The following is a 12,979-nucleotide window of genomic DNA, read 5'->3' on the forward strand; positions in this document are numbered from 1 at the left end:
GCTCTGTAAAGAAGAACAAACCCAGTGAGGGGGGCATCTTCAAATACAAAACATCTGAAGTGCCTGTACTGCCTGAATCTCTGTGAAGAGTCTCATCTGATGAACTCAGATGAAGGCCAGGAACACTTTTCCTATTGATTAACCCCAGGCCATTGCCTTTGCTTTCCACTGCCTTTAGTCACCTCCTCTTCATCTCACATCTGCAGGACTTGTTCTTTACACTCTTTGTGTAGAGCCTACCCCTCACAAAGTAAAATCCCAGATAGCATGGCCCTCATGAGCTCCTGGAACAATAGCAGTAATTAAAAGTGTGCCCAGAGAGCTCTGGTCTTAAAATGTGAAAGGTTTCACAAGCTGCATCTGAAATTGTGGTATTGTAACCTAGCACAATGAAAGCCACTGAGGAGTGTTGTTGCTGCCTATAAATACATCACCATGGGATAAACACTGGAAACTGAAGAGCTGCTTATGATCAAGGACAGTGTCAGTGCAAGGAAAAATGGGTATAGGTACTCTACAGACAGATTTGTGAGTGGATATGAAAAGATGATTTCCAGACTACAGAGCACAGGGGTCCCAGAGCAGTGTGGTAGAGGAAAAAAAATTTGAGTCAAACTAGAGTAGCAGGAATTTATGAAATGCTTTTGCTCAGTTCCTTTCTTGACCTGAGGTTTGGAGGCCACTTTCTGTCCTGTGCTAGAAGTATGTTACTGCTGGTGCGTTTCTGTTGCTGCCGAGATTTTGGCTGTGAGTTTTTGGAGATGGACATGAACTTGTTTGAATTCTGATTATAGAACTGCTCTAGATCTATGTTGACTGTCAAGCTAAAACTTGTCTGTGTTCTACTTCTGGTGATGATGGAGTGGTTATGGGAACAGTGGAGAAAACATTGCAACTTTTCCAAGATTTCAAAGAAAGGGGGAAAGCAAAGTTGGGTCTTTTCATTTTATATATGAATCATGCCCAGGAGTGCAATTTTATTTTAAAAAAACACATTCTGAGTCATCTCTGGGAAGGAAAATCAGAAAATATGTTTTCAAGATGATGTTTGGAGTTGTGAACTGCAGATGCACCTGCAGCTGTTCAAGTGCTAAGTGGTTCAATTTCAGTTTTCACCCATGGAATTGCACATGTAGGTCCCTCACTAACTCTGCTGTAGTTGTTCAGCACTCAGGAACCTTCTCTTCTGCCTAATCTAAAAGATAATTTACATGCTGGAGGGTGTCCAGAGAAGGGGACGGGGCTGGGGAAGGCTCTGGAGCCCCAGGAGGGGCTGAGGGAGCTGGGAAGGGGCTCAGCCTGGATAAAAGGAGGCTCAGGGGGGACCTTGTGGCTCTGCACAACTCCTGACAGGAGGGGACAGCCAGGGGGGTCAGGCACTGCTCCCAGGGAACAGGGAGAGGAAAAAGGGAAATGGCCTCAAGCTGTGCCTGGGAAGGTTTAGGTTGGATATTAGGGAAAATTTCTTCACTGAAAGAGTGGTCAGGCATTGGAACAGGCTGCCCAGGGCAGTGGTGGAGTCACCATCCCTGTAAATGCTAAAAAAACATGTGGATGTGGCACCTGGCAACAGAGTTTAGGGGTGCTGGGTCAATGGTTGGATTTGATGATCTTGGAGGTTTTTTCCAACCTAAACAATTGCATGGTTCTGTGAATTCTGCTGCTTCACATTGCTCTGTCAGCTAAAACATGAGAGAGGGGAGAGGTGGAGCTTTCTGTCACCCCTGAATGGGCCATGGACACCCCTGGCAGCTCTGGGGTGCCTCTGCCTGTTATGGGAACAGCATCTTTCCCTGGGGATGTGCCCAGGCTGAGCCACTGGACACATTTCCTAGTGCCCAGTGAGCACCATGAGAATGAGGAATTTAGACCAAGCACAGGAATGGTTATCTGGGAGGTTGCCAATCTTTCCTCAACTCCTGGCCAAGTGCTCCAAAATAATTAAATATCTCAGACCATGTCTTGGTGTAAATGAGGCCAAGGAGAGTGTGAACAGCAGCATCAGCAGTTCAGACTTTCCTCCTTGGTTTATCACCACAGTATCTGCAAATGTGGATAATTTAATAAACTTTACTAATTTTGTAATTTTATTAAAAGTTAAAAAAAAACCTCATAACCTTTGAATTCTCTAGCTGGTCATTTAAATTAATTTTGTTTCAAATTTTACTTTTTTTTGTATAATCCCATAAGGGGATTATGAATGAGGACACGCTGTGCACTGTATTTCCCAAACAGCAGCTGTAAGCCAAATCAGCTACTCTGAGCTCTCCCTCTCTGGCTTCTGAAGTCCTGTCTCTGAATTGTCTCACTGCAGTGGTCACTCTCCGTGGAAAACATTCACCTTTCCACATGTGGACTGATAACTACAACCTGTGTCAGAAAACCTGAGCTGCAAGGTGTTTCCTGCTCAAAAAGATACTTTGCAGCCCTGTTTTCTCTTTGTTCATAAATTACTGGAATCTGACCACCATTTAGCAGAGCAAATTAGAGCAGAGTCCTAAATCTTTTTCTCCAGCCACAATCACAAGCTGCACTAAATGAAGTCATCTGTATTTGTATCATTCTTGTGAAAATTGGGAATTTTCTGCAATGGATGTCTTGATGGCCCAGTCAAGGTTGGAGTTCTGTTTGTGGAGTTTGCAGGGGCTGGGTTTCCCTTATTTAAGGGAAATTAAGTTATCCCTTATTTAAGCAATGAGCACGGCCAGTCTGGGGCTGCCCTGCCTGTTGTGTGTTGTGTTGGCTGCATCCTTCCCACCCCTGGAACATCAGGGCTGGAAGCCCTTGTGTCTAAAGCAGGCAGGATGCCCCATGTCCTGTGATTAAAAACTGGCTTGAAGGCAGGAGAGTGAAGCTTTGGAAAAGACAAACACACAGATGCTTCCTCAGCAGGTTTATTTTTAGGGTCTCTGCACATCCTAAATGCTCATGGAAGCTGCTGCTTCTCCTCCCCACCTGAGCATTTCACTCCTGTCCTCCTGATAAAGCTGTCACCTCCTTCCAGGCTTCCATTCTTCCCTTGCTTTTCCTGTGGGAATATTTGCATTCCCCCAGGCCACTGCCACCAAGAAGCTGATTTTCCCTGCCAGCCTCTCCAGCTGCTGTTCCCATCTGGAAGCATTAGCAGTTCCAGAATATGTGCCCTGACTGAGCACACAGGGGAAAGAAACCATGGGGACCTCAGGGGAGGATTCCATGTGGGTGAAAGCAAATAGGCCCTGACAGGCACAGAGCCTGGGAAATAACTTGCTGTGAGGTATTCTTCCCACTCTGTGCCATTTATGGGTTGTGCATGTGCTTTGCCTGCCCTAGACAAGACTAAAGAGGGGAAATAATTTTTTAAGTATTGTCCATGATTCTCCTTCTGGTGTGTTCCAGTCGTGGGATGGGAAGGGCTCCAGCAAAGTGCACTCCTATTTCTCCTATCAGCTGTTTCCAGAGAGACTTTGGGACAGCAGTCTTAATTGAACATCATTATTAATGGAATACTACATGAATTAATAGAAGGTTTCCAAGCTTCCTTAATAAAGTTTTCATTTGCAATTATTTCTATGCAGATGATTCAACTGATTCAGCGAGCTTTCAACCACACTGGCACATTATTATGATTGTTAATGTTAATTGTTTGTCTCATGCTTTGAATCAGAAAATAGTGGCTCTGTGCATCCCAGAGGAAAAATACCACTGTATGGATAGAGTGAGAAAAAACCCAATAAATCAACAGAAAGCTACTGTGAGTTTTACCAGGGCTATTTATAGATGTCCATTTCTGAATCAGGCCACCTTTACAGAAAGGATTGATGTGATTTTCTTTCTGCCTTTCCAGATCTCACAATTTTGCAAGTAAAAGGAATGGGATTTCTATCTCTCTGCTTTCTCTGTCGAATCACACAATTAAGGTCATTTGGTGGAACTAATAAGCAGCACATCCTCTCTCTACCAACAATCAGAAGCTCTTCCTGCCCACCTCTGACCCAGGCTGCAGTCAGCTGCTGGAGAATTTTGCTTTTTTTTCCCTTTGCTGCTGTTTTCCTTCATGGAAGCCCAGCTCTGACACCTGCACACGAGGCATTTCAGGATGTTGGTGGCTGGAAACCGAGTCAGGGAACAACATGGTCTGTTCTTAGATAAAGGGGTTCTTGTGTGCAAGTTCTCACAGTACACCTGGCTCTTGGTTTACTAATTAGGAAAGCCAAGGAGAAGCATGTTGGCTTTCACTTAATTGCTTCTTCATGTCCAGCCTGCTGCAGAGCTGAGCTGAGTGCTCTGTGTGTGTGTGGTGAGAGGGAGGCTCATCCCAGATCCCAGATAATCTCATCTGGTTTGGCCAGCACAGCCAGAGACAGGCTCTGGCACTCTGGATTCACTGGAATACACACACCTTCCTACAGACCACAGAGATTCACTGAGCTTGGAGTAGACCTCTAAGATCATGGCCTCCAACCATTACCCCAGCACTTCCAGGTCCAACACTAAACTCTGTCCCCAAGTGCCACATCTGCATGTTTTTTTTGAACAATTCCCGGGATGGTGACTCCACCACTGCTCTGGGCAGGCTGTTCCAATGCCTGACCACTCTTTCAGCAAGAAATTTTTCCTAATACCCAAACTAAACCTTCCCTGGTGCAACTTGAGGCCATTTCCTCTGGTCCTGTCCCCTGGGAGCAGAGCCTGACCCCCACCCAGCTGCATCCTCCTGTCAGGGAGTTCTAGAGAGTGAGAAGGTCTCCCCTGAGCCCCCTTTTCTGCAGACTAAACACCCCCAGCTCCTCAGCTGCTCCTCATCAAACTTATGCTCCAGATTCTTCCCTGTCTTTGTTTTCCTTCTCTGCACAAGCTCCACTAGAGCTGTCCCCAGATTCCTGCAAATATAAAACAAGGCACTTCATAACTCAGCCTCCCATGAGAGTGTGCTGCACTCCTCTACCCAAAACCTCACATCATCAGCCTTTGAAACAGGTTTGGTGTTGTGTAGACTGACCCATGATGAAAAACCCCAAAATTCTCCTGGTGACACCATGCTCAGAGCCAGGTATTGATGATCTGCTGGTTCTTCCTCTTCCTTCCTTCATCATTCCCTCCAAATGGAAGGATTAGAGTTATCCCTTAACCAGTTGTCTGGGTAATGAAGACATGAAAACACGAGGAGATGAAGACATGAAAACATGCTGGCTCTTCCCTGAAGAGTCCAACCAAAGCTTTGAGCAGTGATTTTTGCTTGAAAAGAATTAGAGTAGGAAGAAAATAATTAACTCCTCCTCAGTGGAAGCCTGTAGCCTCAGTCTGTGGTGTCTTGTGATGTGCCAGCCTTCAGGATCTCTGGGGTGGTGATTTGTGCTGCTGTTCTTGCTCCATTCACCACACATCAAGCCTTGTAAAACAAGTGGAAATGGCATAAGTGATGTTACCTGACATGAAGAGGAATAGGAAACCTTCCATCATTAGATCCTTTGGGCTGTGGAACTCTGAATGTCTCTGTAAGTCACAATTCCTTGCCAGCAGTGCTGAAATTGTGTGTGAAGCAACAGTTCAGCTCCCAGTCCCCATTTCTCTTCTCTCCCATTTGATTCTTTCCCTCTTGAGAAGGAGCTCTCTGCTCTCTGTGCTCTCATTTCCTTCATGTTGCCACTGCCACCACCCCCAGATTGGGATATCCCCCTCCTGAGGTAAGAACAAGCTCCAATTTCTTAGCTTCTGGATTTTGGGGGAATTCATTCATGCCAATCCCAGTGCCTCCAGAAAAGCTCAGTTCACCAACTTATAACACAGCTTAATGTGTTCTAAATTCCACCTCCTGCCAGTTGCAGAGTTATAGGAATTTTTTTTTTTTTTCTGTGCTTCCTGTGAGGGCAGTTATTGCTGCTCCTGGAGCACAGGTTTGGTTACTTTTCCACTGCACAGAGCAAAGCCAATAATTAATGAAGGAGAAAGGAACTGTGGGGCTCATTGTCACAGAAGACTGATAGGAGTGTTTAAGTTTTCAAAATGGGACAGGTCATTTTCAGGAATAGCAGGGGTATTTACATTTAAATTAAGGCTCATAAATTTAAGCTACCTCCTATCTACAAAGAGCCAGGAAAAGACCTATGGAGGATAAATGACTCCTATGAGTATTCTGAGTTTTTATTCCTCAGGTTTTGAGATGAATGAGTATGACAAGGTCAGCTTTGTCCTTTCAGCAAACATGAGCTGTGCTGCAGGTCTCCTGTTGTTCAGCACTTTTGTTGCCCAGTTTGGGAAATGTCCTTCATTCAGTGCCCACCTCAGACTCCAGCCTGGCTGCAGAGGTGAATTCTGTGCTCAGGGTGAGCTCCTGAGCCCAGCAGAAGAGTCTCACCTAAAAAAAGCCTGGAATGAGGGGAGACCCTTTCCTCAGCACCCCTCCAGATGCTTTACACCTCCTAAATTACAATAACTCCACCCACCAGCAGTGCCTGAAAATGAGAGCAGCTTTCTCAGGTGCCTGCCAAGAGACTGTTCCCCTGTTCTATGGACTGCAGCTCTGCTGTGCCCTGCACACTTTATTATCCTGCAGATTCTCCCTCCCCACTGCAAGCCTGACACAGTTATTTCTCAAGCTTTCCCTGCCCTTGGCTGTGAATTGCATTATTGCCACTGATTTCTGTGCTGGTGGTAGTTACGAGAAAGAACAATGGGCTCTGGGCTCTTTGTGAGCAATAAAAAACTTTCAGTGTCCAGCTGGGACTCTTATTAAAAGAAAATAAAAGGGGAAAAAAATTAGGGAAAAGTTAAAACCATTCTGTGCCTGGGGTCACATCACTGCCTGAGTTATTTGAGAAAGTCTGTGACACTTTCAGGCATCTCTCAGGTTATCTTTCATGGCTCTGCTAGCCCCAAAGACAGGAAATTTTTTAGTAGGTAAAAGGAGCTATTTACCATCCAAGCCACACACCCAGTGTCTCCAGAAGGGAATGGGGCAGTGGTGTGAGGTTACTCATACCCAAAACATTGCTTTTACTCAAGGCAGTGGGACAGGAGAGCCAGCTGTCCCTGTTCCATGTCCAAAGGCAAAACTTCAGGCTTCATTTTGGTCAATTCCAGGTGCTGGCCACATTTATATTCTTCATTTTACACCAGGAGCACACCTTCCCTCAGCAAACTGGGCTTTTTGAAAAGGAGTGTTTTGTGATTATCTGTTAAGACTAAGGGATTTCCAACACAGACCAGACCCTCTTGCTCTGGGTCCTGCACAGACATCGCTCAAAGTCTGAAGGATGTGTGGGGAGATAAACTATAAGAAAATAAAGATAGTGTAGAAAGTAGTCTTAGCCCTAAGGAGTTACAGCTGGGCCAATTATCAGAGATTAGGAACAGGCCACAGTTGTAACCAGTGAGAAGAGTGCTATAAAAGAGTGGGGTGGGCCCTTGAGAAGGGAGCTGGAGTCAATTGGCTGCTTTGTGAAGAAGAAGGAGTTGGTGCTCTGAGGAGCTGCCCATGAGAAACACCAAGAAGGTGTGAAACTTCTGTGATAAGGAGACAACAGTATGGAACCCCTGCAGTAAGATGACAGCAAGGATGCAGAATGATGGGCAAAGAATAAAAACCAGTAGGAACCAAGAAGCAGTAAGGAGCACAGAGATTATGTAGGCACTAGGTAAAAACACAGAACCATAGAATTGCTAAGGTTGGAAAAGAATAGATCATGAAGCCCCCTGAGTTTGTCAAAGAAGACAATGTGGTTTTGATGACTGGGGGAAAATCTCTTTTTTATGATCCAAAAATCTACAGCTCTTTATTTGATCCTGTTTGCCTGTGTGTCCAGTCCAATGTCCTGCTGTAAATCTTGTGGCAATAAGATTTCCCTAGCCAGACTGTGATGTTCCAGCTTATGGGATGATTAAACTGAAAAATATCTAAATATATCTATATCTAAATGGATGCCTGGAGCAAGGACTTTTTTTTCCCCCCACTCCTTTATCTTACCCTTGCCAAGGAATACATTCAGGTGGTAAGTGTGCCAGATCTGTTTTGTTGTTAAAGCTTTCAAAAGCAACTCATTTCATCTCGATAACTCACAGTTTGACCTGAATTTCCTTAGTTTTAGTCCCCTGCCTCCTTCTCTCCCTAGAAGCAAGGTTTCAAACTCATCCTTTTATTTGCTAATCCCTGACCTGGAGGCAGTGAATGAAACACGTAGGTGAAGGGGAGTTGCAGGATATTTATGGGCAGGGTGATGCACAGAGGACAGCCCTGAGCTGGATGTCTCAGAGCCAGGTGCTCTCCTGGGGCCAGCTTGGTTGCCTCACTTCTTTGAAAGCCAAACCCTGAACCTCAGCCTTTTGTTAAAAGTGAAATTCTCAGAGTGAGGTGAGTCTGTCATGTCTGAGAGCAGCATTTTGAAGTTTGTAGCTTAAATAAAAGAGAGAGGGTCTGAGCAGCTGGAGATTTGTTCTCCGCATTAACTCATCATGAGTCACTGAGGCTCTCAAACCAAATACCAGTTTCATTCTGGCAGCCTGACTTGTTAAACTCAGGTTTTAACATTGGCTTAGCAGGGTTATACCTCTGAGTTTCTCTCTGTAAGTATCTCATATGTGGGAGGTCTGTTGTTTTGGGGTTTTTTCTGAATTGCTTGGAATCTCTGAGAGATTTGTGAGGCTGAAGGACATCACAGAATTGCTTCTGGCCCTAAGACTGACTCATTTAGTCCTAAGAACAGTACAATGAGTGTTTTATGGCAGGAAAATGGTGTTTGTTGCTAAGAAGAATGACTTGTTTGCCTTGCAAAAGACCTGAGGCAACAAAAAGTTGGTTTCTGCATTGTGCCTCTCTTTTTGTTGTCCCTGGGGTGAGATCAGTCCCTTCCAGCTGAGCAGCTTTGAGCCACTTTCTGTGTTTGTCCCACATTATCTGGCAGCTTCCCTGGCAAGCAGGGAGCCTGATATGGCCACTGTCAAATCAGGAAGTGTTCTGGCTGTTTGAACCCCCGTGGAAGTGATTTTCATAAATGGAGGGGTATTGTATTTGGGGGGTGCCCCCTGGCAGGGAAGGAATGATGAATCTGACTCCATGTTCTCAGAAGGCTAATTTATTATTTTATGATACTGTATTAAAGAATACTAAACTAAATAATACTATGCTAAAGAATACAGATATTTACAGAAGGCTAAAAAAATAATAATGAAACTCATGACTCTCTCCAGAGTCTTGACACAGCTTGGCCCTGATTGGCCAATGAGTCAAACCAATTCACATGAAACCAATTAAACAATCACAATAAAAAATGTCTAAACACATTCCAAAGCAGCAAAATACAGGAGAAGCAAATTAGATAATTATTGTTTTCCTTTTTCTCTGAGGCTTCTCAGCTTCCCAGGAGAAGAATCCTGGGCAAAGGGATTTTTCCTGAAAATATGAATGACACAGAGGGGTTTACTTTGAGCTGAGGAAAGATCATTTTATAGAAGATTCTGTAACTGCAACACTGCAGCATGGCACTTGCCATCCTTTACCAGTTCACAAAGAATCAGGAGAGAAATGTTCTGGTCTTAAATGACTGAACCTGTCATGAGTGACTCTGTCTTGCTTCAGAGGTGCTTTTCTAGCAGTAGCATCATGCCCTGGCTGCCCCCTGGAGCCATTTCCAGCAAGTATATTTCAGGTGTGCCCTCTTTTGTTTTATGGCACTGTGTCCCAGCTTACTGTAGCTCATCTTTTACACTGTGCTCATAATTTACATTGCACCTGAATGGGGGCTGGGGAGGGACTAAAACCAGACACAAATATTTCCTGATGAATGAGGATGTGCAGCTCTGCCTCGTTTAAGGTACAAGTTTTAGCCAGCTAAGCCCAGGATTAAAAAAAACAGGCAGTTCTTCCTCTCCTGTTGAATTAATTCAAACCCACACAGGTGAGCCTGTTCAAGAATTAGGCAAATCTAAACTATTCCAGCTTTGCCACTCCTGCACAAATATCTGTCACTAAATCTCCTCCTGTGAGCAACTCTGCAGCCTCAAGGGAAGCCTGGTTGTTCAGAGGTTTTCCTGTCAATTCAAGTTGTTCTAGAGATGGAGGGAAGGGGAGCAACACTAATAACCAAGGATGAAATAACAGTTTGAATGTTTGATTTTTTTTTTCCAGTAGATCCAAGCAGTTTCATTTGCTTGAATTGATTCAATTGTGTTGTCAAGACAAATTATTGTCTGTGGCTTTGCAAAAACACAAACCTCCTTTTTCACAGAGTAACAGAGGGATTGCAGGGGGATAAACTGTGCAATGAACAGAATTTACCCATTTGTTCTGTGTGGTTCTTGATGTGTGGGTGGATACATTCATTATATATGTTCACTTCAGTGTGTTTCCCTGCTCAGGAGTATCAGATGCCTGAGGAATATTATCCACTGGAACTTGATCACCACGTTCATCCTGAGGAATGTGATGTGGTTTCTGCTTCAAATGATTGATCACAACATCCATGAGAGCAATGAGGTGAGTGCAGGGAGGTGGCAGGGCCCTGCCCTGGAGCTCAGGGTGCTGAGTTTCTTTGTAGGGATATTTCTAGGGACACTTATCCATGTGCTCAGAGAGGTTTCCATGCTTCCCTCATTTCAGTGTCAGCTGGGCACTCATCATCCTTGATTAGCTCTTCAAATGTAAGATTTGACATCTGAACTACAGTCCCATGCTTTGGGAAAACAAATAGAAATCATTAGTGCCCACATAAAGAAGATGTCTGTGCATAAATCTTTATTATTACTCATCCAGACGCTCCTTTGAGAAAATGTAAATTCTGTTAATTCAGTGTTTGCTCTGTCTGTGCTTCTGGCAGTCTCACACTCCAGAAGATGGAGTTTAGGAGCTTTATGGTCAACAGTTTCATGCTGTGTGACTTGCCCTCATGTTAATGCTGCAAATCTTTATTGAGATTTTCAGAGTTATTTAGGAAAAAAATCTTTGGAGACAGGACTCAAATACCTGTTAAAATGTGAGCACAAGGTGACAATGAAAATATAAACCTGCAAATATAAGGATGGATCATCACATGCCCTAGTTTTCATTAACTCATCTTTTCTCTGCAGCCTTTTTGGGAAAGGTGCTTTATACAAGCTTGGTGATAACTTTGTTATGTGATTGTGGGATAAGTCAGTCAAAATAACACCACCAAAATGAATGGGAACATCACTTATTCTAGCTATTGATGTGATCTCTCCGTGCTGATCAGTGGAGATTAAATAACAGATACAGAAGCATCAATGTGGAAATATTCTGCATTAGGTATATAATGCTTGCTACAAAAATCAAGAAGGAATTGGTGAAGTTATCTGGAACCTAATGGTGGGTCCATGTGGTGGTCAAGAATCCTCAGTCAAATAAACCAAAAGGTGTGAACTAACGAGCTCTGCAATTTTATTCAATTCTATTCCATTTTAGTAATCCACAAAGGACTTGCTCAGAATTCATTTCATCCTGGTCTCCTATGAAAGGCATGCAGGGGGAGATCTCACCACCATTATTTGTATTTGTTTGTCCCAGAATCTTCCCAATCCACCAGCCAGTTCCTCTTAGTTCTGACAGAGGAAAAATTGACTTGGATGTAATTCTTTTTGTAAAATTCCTGTAAAGAAAGGGAAAGAAGAAAGGAAAGGAAAAAGGAAATTTATTTTTAATGAACATTTGAAAACAAAATGTGTAAGCTTCTGGGTCGTTTTGGGCTTAAATCCTATTTTAAGGGTGAAGCCAAACTAATTTTCAAATATTAATGAAATAATACAGAAATGAAAGTGTTTAGATATCCAAAAGATTTCTTTTTATTTCCATTCAATACACAGAAGTGATCACAACTTGTAGATGGGCTGTCATTTTGTGACTGTGCTTCTTGCCCAGTAAATTCTTAAACCTCAGAATTTTACTGGGCTTGGTGGTGCATCTGTTGCTCTGTTGGCTGCCTGTAGACCATCAGTATCTCCTGCATATGAAGGCTAAAATAAAATTAACTGAGGGTCAAAGTTGGAAATACTTCACTAGAGTTGATTAAAAGGCTGGAGAATGGTGAGACCAAAATGACCAAAATTAGTGATAGCAGAGAACCCAGGTAATGGGAGTTGGGCTTCAGGGAATGCACTCAGTGTCTGCTTGGGAAGAAAGAAGTTTTCCCAGACTTAGGTGAGCAGCACTGTGGAAATTGCCTTCACTTCCTTGTGATTTATTGCTGGGATGTTCCCATCTGGAGCTAATTGTGCCTCTCACAACTGTGCTCTCACTGCACAGCCATTCTGGGGAGAAAAAAACACATTTTCTCACATTTACAAAACATTCCTGTTGAGGTTGTGGCAAAATTCAGAGGTGACATGATGTAACTTACAGAATGAAGCACCAGTGGCAGGAACAGAGGGGTTAAATTGGCTGATAAAAATATGCCTTTAAAATATTTTTTGCTTTAGATATCAGTTGTGCTCCTTCCCCTCAGTGGAAACAAAGCAAGACCATGACATTGACACAGCTCAGCTGTGGTGACATGACCTGCTCCTCTTGGAGGCTTGTTCTGGAGCCTGAATTTTGCAGACAGGTTTAGATACAGCAGATCCTGCCTGTTATGGTCAAAGCAAGCCTCAGCAGAAGGTCACAGATGGATCTGTGAGTTCCAGTCAGCACCTAAAATATTGTGATTCCAATACACAGGACAAATCTGCATCCCATGAGTGAATTCTACCATAGATTTTTTTTAAGGGAATAACAACATACAGAATCTTTGAAATGTTCTCACCATGATTTTAAAATATTCTTTTCTGTTCCCTTTCCAGCCCTGGTGTCGATGTATTACCACTGTCTACAATTACTTTGTGGTGACCAACTTCTTCTGGATGTTTGTGGAAGGCTGCTACTTACACACTGCTATAGTGATGACCTACTCCACTGACAAGCTGAGGAAATGGGTCTTTCTCTTCATAGGATGGTGTAAGTGACCTTTGTGGTTAAAATGGTGTTCTGTGGTACCTGGCATTAAAGTGATAAAGACAA

General features: G+C 43.6%; 1 protein-coding gene across 2 annotated transcripts in view; it reads left to right on the forward strand.

Annotated features, from left to right (window-relative positions):
- The window catches only part of CRHR2 (corticotropin releasing hormone receptor 2), a 147,205-nt gene that overhangs the window by 91,657 nt on the left and 42,569 nt on the right, over nt 1-12,979 (forward strand). For both annotated transcript variants that reach the window (XM_059838718.1, XM_059838728.1), the window contains 2 exons: nt 10,333-10,450; nt 12,763-12,916. In XM_059838718.1, the coding sequence (XP_059694701.1) occupies nt 10,333-10,450; nt 12,763-12,916 (272 nt within the window). The remainder of the gene's footprint in view (nt 1-10,332; nt 10,451-12,762; nt 12,917-12,979) is intronic.

Source organism: Haemorhous mexicanus, chromosome 1 (assembly GCF_027477595.1).
Source record: "Haemorhous mexicanus isolate bHaeMex1 chromosome 1, bHaeMex1.pri, whole genome shotgun sequence".
Taxonomy (NCBI): Eukaryota; Metazoa; Chordata; class Aves; order Passeriformes; family Fringillidae; genus Haemorhous; species Haemorhous mexicanus.